The sequence below is a fragment of the Xiphophorus maculatus genome, chromosome 4, assembly GCF_002775205.1.
Source record: "Xiphophorus maculatus strain JP 163 A chromosome 4, X_maculatus-5.0-male, whole genome shotgun sequence".
NCBI classification, from domain to species: Eukaryota; Metazoa; Chordata; class Actinopteri; order Cyprinodontiformes; family Poeciliidae; genus Xiphophorus; species Xiphophorus maculatus.
In genome coordinates this window covers 17524438-17536825 of record NC_036446.1, presented here as the reverse complement: position 1 = coordinate 17536825, position 12388 = coordinate 17524438, and the positions used below count along the sequence as shown (strand labels likewise).

At 37.7% G+C, this 12388-nt stretch overlaps 1 protein-coding gene across 2 annotated transcripts in view; it reads left to right on the top strand.

Moving 5' to 3' along the window:
• The first annotated feature begins 151 nt into the window (after window positions 1-151).
• nfat5 (nuclear factor of activated T cells 5) overlaps window positions 152-12388 on the top strand; it is a 37886-nt gene continuing 25649 nt past the window's right edge. The window contains exon 1 of one of the 2 annotated variants that reach the window (XM_014473064.2): window positions 152-588. In XM_014473064.2, coding sequence (XP_014328550.1) covers window positions 516-588 — 73 coding nt within the window. In that variant the 5' untranslated portion in view covers window positions 152-515. The remainder of the gene's footprint in view (window positions 589-12388) is intronic. The other variant, XM_023331918.1, reaches the window with a different exon arrangement.

Sequence of the window (12388 nt, the reverse complement as noted above, 5' to 3'; positions counted from 1 at the left end):
TTATTTCTCCAACATCCTCTTTCCTCCCATCTACAGCTAAGTCTTGGGTAACATTTATTAGAATAATAATTTTTCCCCGAGTAGAATTAGTTCTATAAATTCTATAGAGACTGCAAATATTAAGATAAATTCTCAATTTAAATTGCAAAGTTATATTCTGACAAATCTATTTTTCCCCAAAAAACATAGTAGTTGTGGAAGCACACTACATCGTGAGGAATAATCTGCACGTCCCTCGTACGTGTTGCGTCACAGGCGTGTGGGCGTGATTCCCCTCCGGTCGTCCGTTGACAACAAACATGAGTCGTGGGCGGACCGAAGAGGGACTCTCAGCCAGAGTGGCAATATAGACAGTTAGCCAATAGTAACGACAGAAAACTCAGGCCAGAATTGCCGTCCGTCCCTTACAAGTTCTGTAGTTTGCTAGTCGTGAGACAGGTAACAGTTTTTTTTTCCAAATCCGTGACGCTGTAAGTGACCGAAAGTGTCCGGTTTCTACAGCCAGAGGGATTGCGATGCCCTCTGACTTTATCTCCCTCTTCAACGGGGACCTCGACCTGAATTCTCCCGGATCCCTGTACTCTAAAGGTAAACAAAGTTCCTCCACTGTACTTGTTCTGGCAAAATAGTTTGACATTTCTGTTATTTGGTGTGTGGATGTGTAACAACTTTACCTGAGTTCGTTCTCAACGTGTGTGTCGGCGGCGTTCACTTTACTTCACTGCCATTCACCTATAAACCACCTCCTGTCACATGCCTGCACATGAGCCGAAGTAAAATTTTGGCTCTCCTACGCAGCCTTCACGGATACTCGTTTCGTTTTTGCAGTCCCCTGCTCATGTTTTGGGCGCGCTGAAGCCCCCAGCTGCTCACACACACCGGTCAGACCAGTTTACTATCTATGCCAGCCTAAAAACCCCACTATCTATTTTCTCTGGTCTGTTTGAATAGGACGTCGATGCCCTCCGCCCCCGCCAGGCACTTTACACATGCACACATATGCAGGCACCGCACTGCTCCCAGAGCGGCGCTAGTGGGACCATTAACATAAACTGTGTAATCATCAGCAAGGTAGCCTCAGGCAACCTGTGGATAGAAAACTGAACTCCATTGAACTCATAACAACAGGTGCAATGTTGTAAAGTCGACATTCTTCTGTTATCTTCGGCTTTATTTACTCTGCAGACTGTTATGACATGAGCATAATCAAGCTAATTAGTTTATCAGTTAAATAAGACTTTGGCAGAATAACTGCTTTTTGTAAAAAATCCCTACACCTTCCATCTAAACATTTTAACCAAACATGCAAGAATGCAATGTTTATTTGTTTTGTTTTTTGTCGTCGATTAGCTATCAGTCACCATACGCAGAGTTGGTATGCATTTTTTTTGTACTATGAAAAATTACAATAAGCTATTTCAGTTGCTTTTGTCTGCAGTTGGGCGTGGTGGCAGGGATACCTCAGAGGGTCAAAAAGCACTACCAAAACCATTATCTCTTTTTTGCCTTAACAATGGAACTTTAGTTTCGCAGCAGAAGAGGGTCTTTCTTTTTATATGTTCACATTCCTTGACCATGGTTTTATTTGTCTTTGTAGATAATCCAACTCACGTGTAAATGAACTAATTGGAGGGCTGTTTACGAAGTGCAACACATTCTGAAAATTTAATTCTATTTCACAACAATGTTGGTGGGGGAAAAAAAAAAAAGATCTGGACAAGCAAGTTGAAATCTAGCCCTTTGAGAGACAAACAGTTTAGACATAACTCAACCTCAGCTTTTGATTCATAGGTGATGAAAGACAAAGTTAACTTGTTTGAGCTTAGTTTTACAAAATGCTTAGGTCATACTTTTGGATATTTTTTTGTAACCAATGCCCCAAGCTGTTGTACACAACATTGTAAGAGATGATGCGTATCAGACAAAAATAACAATTTTAGTTTAGTTTTTTGTGTGTAAATTTTATGTGCAAAAATAAACTTAAATCAAGACCTTTGTTAGGATTTGAGTTAATTGTGTTGTGCAAAAACATCAAAATACAAGTTGGCTTGTATGCGTCAGTTGGCTTCCTTTACATTGAGAGCTTAGGCTGCTCGAGGGAATACTAAAGGCCAAAAGTGTCCAAAGTAGGTTCAGTGGCCTGCTCCTTATGGTTATCCATTCACTTTCTATGCATGCTTCATCCTTGCAGGACGGCAGATATATTGTGAGCTATTTACACTAGTCAATGGGCGAGAAGCTGGGTAAACCCCTGACAGGTCACCAATCTATTACAGATCTACAAAGAGATAGAAAATCATGTTCACACTCACTTATACCTAAGGTCAGTTGGAGGGAACTATTGAATTAAAATACATGTTTTCGTAAAGTGGCAGGAAATTTGATGAGCTGAAAAGAACCTTGCCTTATTTGTTTATTATTTCTTCATTGTACTCAGCAGGCATGTCTACATCCACTCTCCAACTACCCAATCCGTTTACTTCAGCTGTTCTTGTCACTTGTCCATGTCGTAGTACTTATTCCTCTAAATTGTCCTGATTTTAGATTAAACCTTCTTTTTTTGCAATAACTTGGTTGTTAGGTTCATCCAGACTGAGAAAATCGAATCAAATCAAATGTAATCCGGACATACAAGCTTCATCTCAACGACCTATTTCAGAAAAGGCATCAATGCATATAATATTTTCTTCGATATATTAATGGAGAATACACATAGAAAAAGAAACATAAATGTAACACAATTTGGAAAATGGCCTACAAGGTAGCAAAACAATATTTGCTACCTTTGAGGTCAGGCTGAGCAGATGATGAATAATACCTTTTATAGCTGTGTTGAAGGCCAACACACCATTACAGCCTATTCAAGGCTGTACTTTATTATTCACCAATAAACTCAAATAGTACATCTTAAGATCATCCTTTAAAAGTCCTCCATTTCACCATTAGGTACACAATTTATTCCTCTTATCGAAGAGGGTAAATTATTTTAACGTGTAATAAACGTTGACAAAAGTTAGTTTTTTGGTTTTCCAATGTTATATCAGATATATTACAGCCCTTAAAATTAAGATTCCTGATTCCTAATTACTAATCACACTCTTGTATATCTTTATCAGCTCAGCTGAACATGTAGTAGCATTATTGTGACATTGTTTTGTAAGTCAACTTCTCTGGTCTTTTGCAGATTTACTCTGTTGTTTGAAAGACTCACAGTTGTGAATATTGATGAGTTGTACCCAAAAATGCCCATAAATTCAAGTAGATTTGTTTTTTTTGTTCTTTTTCTTTTTTGATATCTATGTAGCATCTAGTTTTGTTCTACTTTGGGCAACAAAATTTTTGTAGGGAGCTCATTTTTAGCTTGAGAGTAGTCCAGGGAATACCAAGGAAAAGCAATAGCTCTCAAGACAGGAAGGCATTTTGTGCTACTTTTTGTAGTCCGTGAGGGAGTTCTGGTTAATGATTGTATTAAAATGCCTTCCCAGCAGTTTCAGTGTAAAAATGAAGAATGTTATAGCTTCAGTATTCATTCTGGTTAGCCTGTTTAACAATTGTAAGCCCTCAGATCTCGACATAGTTCTTTTTTTATTTTTTATTGACACCCACCTTAGCTTGGTCAATAATTAACTCTTGGTCTCCTCTGTGTATAAACCGAGGTTTAAATAACACTCTATTAATATTGACTCTACTGTGTCAGGCAAACTGAGCGGCATGCGCTTAAAAATACTCAACTGCCTTGAAAGCTAGCAGATACAAAACCCAAACAGTATGACGGGGAAAAAATGGAAAACAGAAGATTTATTATTATTTGCATTAGATCGATTTGTATTGCAGTTGGCACACTGTCAACTGTGTCATGTTCTTGTTGTGAGCTTGTCTCGTTAGTACGATATGATCTCAGATATCCATTTCAACAAGAACATCGTGACTCATTAATCTTGAGAACTTGAAGTCCTAGTAATATTATGGAGAGGCAATGTTTTGTTTTTGTTCAGAATGTTCTCGGTGACGTCTTCATCAGTTAAAGCATCAGTCCAAACCTGTTCTGCATACTTCCGACTCTCACTTTAGCTGGCAACCATACCCCTGTGCTACACTGTAATATGATCAAGAATATTTTTTTTAAAACGAAAATATATATATATTTTTATCCTATTTCTAATATTCTTGAATTACTCACTTTTGGCATAGTTCACATACACTCACCAGCCACCACTAGAAAACTTTAGCATGGCAGCAACTCGATGCATAAATGCAATGAAGAAGACTTGTTGAAGTTCAAACCAAGAAAAGAAGATGAATCCAAGTGTCTGAAATAATTCAGAAGCATTTGGTTTACTGGGATTTTTATGCACAACCAAAAAAGAATTGTCTGAAAAGTCGGTAGGGCTGTTGTGTGGATATAAATGTCCTGTTTATGTCAGAGAAGAATTTGCAAGTTGTTTCAAGATTAAAGAAACAAGACAGTTATTCAAATTACATCATTTTACAACCAAAGTAAACAGAATACCATCTCTGAATGTGCAATATGTCAAACTTTGAAGGAGAGGTGCCACAACAGCAAACCTCCTGGCAGCAAAAAACAGGAGACTGAGGCTACACTTCACAGTATTGGAAAAATGTTGTCTGGTCTGATGAATTAAGATTTCTGCTGCAAAAAATGCAAAGATCCATCCAACCTTCTACCAACAGTTAATGCTGGTAGTAATGGTGTGGGGAACATATTTATTAACATCCATTGGGCTCCATACCACCAGTTGATTATTGTTTAAAGTATTGTTGCTGACCATGTCCACGAATCTCCCTGTATGCTGGGCCAAACGTGGCTGAAGAAACCTTTTGCTTTGGTTGCCATACCTTCATGGTCACTACTGGGTCAGTTATCATGGGTGTCACTTCTCAGTTATGCAAAATTGATATCTTGACTAGCAAGATATCATGTTAAACACCTAGATGAAGGGGGTTACGGAAATGGAAAGCATACAGATCAACATATTTGGATCTAAAATGTTTTCTGTTCTCATTACTGCCCCTTTGCTGCTTTAAATATGACCGCAACAATGCATCTGTTTATTTCAAAATACAGTTCTTGAAAAATGAAGAGCCCACTGCACAGAGCCCCAATGAAAACCTCTTGGTTATTCCACCAAATATTGATTTCTGAACTCTTCCTCAGTTAAAACATTAGTAGTGTTGTTTCTAAATGAATATGAACTTGTTTTTTTTTTTTTTGCATTATTTGAGGTCTGAAAGCACTGCATCTTTTTTGTTATTTTGATCATTTCTCATTTTCTGCAAATAAATACTACATTTTTGCTTAAAATTTCAGAGACATGTTGTTAGTAGTTCATGGAATAAAACAACAATGTTCATTTAAATCAAACATATATGTATTAAAAGTAAAATCAGAGAAAGAGATCATTTTAAATTGTCTCTTAATTTTCGTCCAGAGCTGTATATTTTGTTTATAAAAAGCAATTAGTGTGGTAATGCTTGGAATTCTCACCTCTTAAAGTTGTGTGTGTGTGTGTGTTTATACCCTTATCTTCTGCTCAATCTCTTTGATTAATTATTAACGCTCGGCAAACTTCAATAAGAAGTCTAATCGGGGTCAGGTCAAAATATCGCCTCCTTTGGTATTTACTGCACACTTGTGACTTTTTTTGGTCCGCGACAAATCAATGTCTGAGTGGTTTAACCTGTTAAAGAGCCTGGAGGTGTTACTTGGCTATCCGTCTTGTGTGAAATTGCAAGTTGAAGTTGGATTCTGAAACAGCTCCTTATTTTAACATTTTTCTTGAAATAATGTGTTGCCCATTTATCTAAATACTTTGGCCAGCAACTCTGGGTTTGGGTGCAAAAATACAATTCAAAAAAGTTGCTACATAGAATAAAACAACACCAAAAGCTCAATATTAAAGCTAATGTTACTCTTTGCAATACCACTTGTGCATGTTCCACACTTTATCAGAGGAGAAAAGCAGTTTTTAAATCTGCATCTTGGATGTTTTGCATGCACAACAGGAGGCTATAATAAATTTGTACGCTGTGCAACAAAGTTGTCACACTCAGATGACCTCTGAAGTATTACAGGCATGCTGGTGTTACAGGTTTTCCATTCTGCCAGAGGTGCTTCTTTTTAGAATAGGAGACTTTTGTTTCCTGGTCCTGTTTCAGATTAGCTGGTTTGCTGTGTTTATGTAATGAAAGCAGATTTTCACCTGTTAAGTGTAGATACTTTTGTTCTGGACAAATGTTGCAGGATATCAGGGTGTCACTGAGAAACAGGACAGTGCCATGGCAGAAGTCTGCATGTGCTAATGTTTTTTACCCAGTAATGCTTAAGATCTTTTTAAATTTGTTGTTAAGTAGCAGAATCAAATTCCATGAATGTGGTTTCCATTCATTATCATGCAAATAGTTCAGTCTCTCCACGACCATATGCAGATTAAATATTCACTTTTACATTCTGCAGTCTGAATGTGGACAGTGTAAGGGAGAGAAGAAGCATTCAGTATGACCAGTGCTTTCGCTTGCCTTCATCTTCAGGGAGATTTCTGTCACTCTTTTGCGAAAAGCCCAAAGCACCTGTGAGATCTAACAACCCTCGTACGCCTCTCTGCAGCAAGACGATTGTGAACTAAGACATTAAATATTAAGTGAGGTGAATCTTGGCTGGTTGCAGTCTTTCCACTGGCAGACAAAGTACAGCAGTTAAGGTGTCAGACACTCATAACTTGGCTGTACAGACTGTGTTACAAGGTCTCAAGGTATTTTATTAGTCAAAATTAGAGTAAATATCTTCCTCAGCTAAAGATTATTCAACTTTTAAATTATTTTAATTTTTAAGTCATAAAAATAACAAAATATGCATATAAGGCTTCCTACTCAAAAAGTAGTAAGTGGAATGCCCATAGCTTGTAATCCAGTCTACAACTTTATGAACCCCCTTTCTCCCTTCCTTTGTTATCATTTTTTAGTTGGGACTGCTCTAGCAAGCTCTCAATACAAATGGCTTTTAACAAGCCCTCTGATGTGCTTTGGCCTTTTTGAAGGCTGACTGTTTTGACCGCTCACACTCTTCACCTGGCTCTTGATAGCCATCTTTTTTTTCCCCATGGTGCTCTTCACTTTGCAGTTTTAGCAGCTGAATTCTTAACTATATTGGTCATGCGAATTGTGTTGTTAATAACCAGATGGAATTAATTAGCTCATCTGTCTTTGCGACGCCTTCTTCTCATCTACTAAAAAATTCAGAGCGTTTTGGCTATTGCAGATGGCAGTGAGGCATTTTATGCAGCGGTCTCATAACAAGATGAATTTCTTGTATTCTGGATTTTGTAATTGCTGCACAGAATATGTGGGAAGAGGTGAATGCATTGCAAAATCAGATCAAGACAGTAGATGGATGCATGACGCGGCGAGTTCATACGTGTCTGAGTTCACACATGTTTGCTGGCAGATGTGTGAGGTAGGATGAGGCTGTTTATTACAGTCACTTTCTATTACAGTCACTTTCCTCAACAGTTTGAGGTGTTGGCGCTCAAACTGTAGTGGTGCTGTGTGTACCATCAGGAGACCAAAGCTGCAGGTTTGTAGATGTTATGCTATTTTACTTCAAGTACTATCATGATGCCATTTGGTCATTTTGGGCTTATTCACATTTTTAATCTGGACACTATTTCTGCCGGTGAAAAGACAAGTTCTTTAGCGGCATTGATGGGTGCAATATCACAATTACAATGCACTTCTTGGTTGCAATATTAGGTATACGTAGATAGCATGAATATTTTAGTGCTATGAATCAAAACTCTGCCTGCAGGTAATATGTTTAGTCAGTCGTTTGGAACCTCACTGCGATGCTGAAGAAAAAATGGAAAGACCTATTTGAGGAAATGGCAACTATTATTGCCAATATTCAGCCATAGTCTTGAATTCGAAGGCTTTCTTTATTTCTAGGACTGCAGTATATTAGAAAAATGTATAAAGATGGTTCTATTTCAGAAATGTTTGCTGACTATTTTGATTATGATTAATCCATATGTTTTTTACTCTTTTCATTGCAATCAATAAATAATGTCCCCACCATATCTTGTGAGCTTTTAAGCAGTGTGCGTCAGGTGTCAGCATTAAGGGGCTGTTAGAGTTCCTGGGCAAATGTGCCATGTACATATCCACAGCATGAATGCATGACATCTGAAATATAATATCTTGCCAAATATTTAATTATTGCACACACTAATATCACAATGATCTTTGTGATTTGATTGTGTACTGTTGCTCATGAAAAAATAAGGTTGTTTTGCAAAATCTACAAAACATGTGCAGCTGACTTAAACCAAGCCTGTAATAAGCGTGTTGTTTGGTCATCACAATGTGATGCGTGTCCTCAGGCATGGCAGTCTTGAAACAGGGTTTAACCTCACTATATGCTTTCAGCAGCATTGTCCAAGGTAGGTGCGCCTGCAGGGAAAGAATCTGCCCTTGAGTGATTTTACCTTCTTTTTTTTTCTTTTTCAAAGTAAATGACAGGGGCTCTCTCATTAAGGCTTTTACAAGAAAATATTTCAAAACCTTTAGAAATGCATACCACCTTTGGCATAAATTAGTAATTAATCTTGCAGTTTCACAGCACCTACGTCTCAGCATCCTGTGTTGTCGTTTCTTTTATCTGAGTCGTCCTTTGCTTCCTCGGCTGAGTGGTAAGACTGGAATAAACTGCAGTGTTGGTCCATCTGAATTTCCCCAGTATCCTGTCATTGTCTGAATTCAGTCAGCCACAGTGGCTTAACGAAGAGTCCTGCACAAATTCAGCACAAATCTACTGGCAATCGGGGCCAAATCTACATATTTACTGTAAACATTCTCTGTTTTCAGTAGTGAAATTAAATTGTAAATGAAGGAATCTGGCTTTATTTCTTGTCCCAACCTTTTTTTGTTGTCTGTTGAGGATAGTTATCCTTGAACTTTCTTCATACTCTCCAAGTCTTATTGTTAAAATGTTTTTTTGTTTTAATACATGAGAAGCTATTGAAGGTCATCTTAGCTCTTGACATCAACAGAGTCACTTTAACCTTGTCCCCAGTTGCTGAGGAATAGTTGGAATAAAAATCAAAGGTTACATTTGCTTTAATGCCCCCACACACAAATCTTACCTTAGCACAAATAGTGACTACAAACAGTAAACTAAAAAGAACTTGGATGAAAAATGTTAATCTGTAAAACAGAAATCAAGTTGGTGGCAAATCCATTTTTTTTCTAATTATTCTCATAACATTGAGCCATAATAATATATAATATCAGTGTTTTTTGCTCAAAGTGACTATGTCTCTAGCCACTACTTCTTGTTTTATAGTTGAGGAAGTGGGAAGATTCTGATGAGTCTATGAAGACTTCGCCAACAGGAATGATGATGATTGTGTCTCCATCTCAACAAGCTGCAGCTTGCTTGAGGATGAGCAATACTGTGACTCCACAGAATTTTCTCTTCATGTTTCTGCTTGACTCTACTACCAGTTGTTTATATTGACGTAAATCATGAACTAGCTAGCATATAGGACATTTTCAGGGCAGTGAGCGTGCAGTATGTGAAGGTGTCTGTGTGAACTGGATTGAACAGTATTTGAAAGGAGAAATGAAAACTTATTTTTCTCAAATTAGTTTTGGTCCAACAAAAGTTTGCTAAGGCTTTTTGGGATCTTCTTTCTCAGATCTCTGAAATTTTCTTTTAGAAATTAGCAGACTTTCCAAATCCTTAATTAAACTGAACAATAAATCATCTTAAAGGGGCAGTATTGTGTATTTTTCAGGCATTAAGTGCCTTTTTTTGCACAATTAGGCAACTATGTTACCTCCAGCTGTTATAAAAATTGCATATAAATCAAATATAACTTAAAAGAAATTTGACTTTGTAATTTGACCTCTGTCTCTAAAAACTCTTGCTCTTTCTGATACTCCACCTTCCATAAGTCATCACAACATCGCTCCTCTATTAAATCTTTACCAATGTTTTTCTCAGCTCACATATGACCTCATATAATGAGCTTCAGATGCACAGTTCCACCAGGTGTTTGCTAATTGCTGCCTGCTAGTCTGAAGGAGCTGATTTGGGGTTGGGGAGGGTTGATCTGCAGTGTAGAAGCTTGGAAACTGCAGCTCTTGGGAGAAGTTGTGCTTCGAAGGCAGCACTTAGTCCAACCTGGCGTGGCAAAATGGTTGCCACAGGAGCTTAAAGGATTTCTCAAACATGCATGAAAGAATAAAGGCAACACTTCAAGTATTTTTTTGATGAAGGAATAACATTATAACATGATGCAAAGCTCAAAAAAGTGTATTTTATATAATACTGCACTTTCAGGTAATTAAAGATTAAACTCAATGAGGTCTGTAGAACAATTTTCCACAGCTACTTAAAACTTTAAAAAAAATATCTCAGGAAACAAGCAGGGAAACATAAGACAGTATGAGGTGTGTTTTAATGTAAGAGCTTTGTGAGGCTTGGTCAGACCTGCGGGTTGTTTTTATTTAAAGCGGTGATTGTTTTGAAATGACATCTCAGTTTACAAAAAAAAGTGGCATTAGGTTTCTGGTTCTGCATTCTTATTCACAACTGGTCTATTGTGAATTTCTGATTGCCTGGAGACTCCAACACACCTTCCTAGTGGGTGTGTTGATCTGGTGCCAGGTGACCCTGTTTAGGTCAGTTTCAGTTTATTCTTATCAATAAATTCAACAACTTCCTTTTGGGATCAGTCCATGGATTTTCCAGAAGAGGATTACTACAACACCACAACCTATTTCCAAATATTCATTGAATTTGTAAGTGGACTGTTCATCGTATGCTGCTGCCCTCTTCAAAAGAACTTTGGCAGGAGTCTGAAAGTATTTGCCACCTGGATCACATTGTGTAGGTCATTGTCATGATTCCAAAATTACTCTTGCCTTTCAGAGTGTGAATATGGAAACTTGTGTGTGTCCTGCTGGCACAGTGAGGCGACAGCAGGTGCTCTGGAGTCCTGTACCTTTTGGAGTCAGGCCTATTTTGATTGGCCAAATTCTTGGCAGGGTCAATAATTGGACATTCTCTTGTGGTCCTTGTTGTTTGTGTAGGTGTGGTAGTGCATATTGACCTGGGGGCTTCTGCACTTTGTGCTCATTCTGCAACAATGTTTTCTAGCGGTATGCATCAAACTGACATCTTCATGGATTCAATTCTTCATCATGGACTTTTTGCATTGCCAGTGATTAATGTTGACACCATTAAAATTCTATACTGCTGAGGAAGCTAGTTAATTAGGTTGACATTTTAAGCCTCAAGCTTAAGAAACAAACTATAACATGCTAATTATTAAACTCAGTGGCTGATGATAGGAGAGTCTTATTAACTTTACACCTGTGTTAGTTGCTAGCCCTCGTATTTACTGTACATGCTTAAAACTAGTACTAATGTTCCTGTCATACTGAGATTAGGAACTGTTTCCAAAAATGAAAATATGTAATTTGACAGATGTATTTGGCATACGCTTAGGCTGTCTTTAGTCACAGACTGTTATAATAGAATGAAACAGAGCATTGTTGGTCAAGAACTTTCTAATTGGTGCACAAAACATAATTGTTAGAAATGGAAAAGAACTAACAAGAAGAAAAATATTTGTCAAATGAAATGAAAATCAGTTTAATGTTGCACAGGAATGTTAGGGTAGCAAAACAATACAATAAAAGTTTTCCCTCCAACAAAGAAATTACTCTAATTGAAAGTGTCATGTAATGCCAGCTCATGAAAACAGGATTGATTTTGAGCCGCTGATGTGGTTAACCTAACTACTGGGTGATGTTACATGACCAGTGAATGTTTGCGTGCAGTGTTGCTGAAGACCTTTCCTGTTGCTTCAGCACGGCTTTCCTGTGAGTCTGACAGAAATGCTTGTATTGGCACACCAATTCCAGTGTACTGTAAAATGATTATGTGAGGTTGTCTGATTTAGACTAAACCACATTGGCCTGGTTTTGTTTAAAGTGTTGTGTAGATCTATGATACACTCCAGAATTTGAGGGTAAACATGGCAAATTTTGGTAAATCCATGTGTGGGAGCCTGCTTGGGTGCTGTAAATACTTTGAATTCTTTTTACTAGCTTGGACACAACTGGTTTATCTTTTGATTCCACTTCTAAGAGATGGGTTACAAAGTGTCGTGCTCCTCTATAATTTAACTTTTACCTCAAATTAGTCTCCACCAAACAGTTTGGAATACCACTGACCCAGCTACACAGTTGTATAGAGAATAACTTCAGCAAATAGCCTTATTTGTGTGCAGAATGGGGCTACAGTTTCAATTCGGTGTGTAACCTGCGATAGTGCTGGGTGTTTGTTGAAAGCAAGTCATGTAAA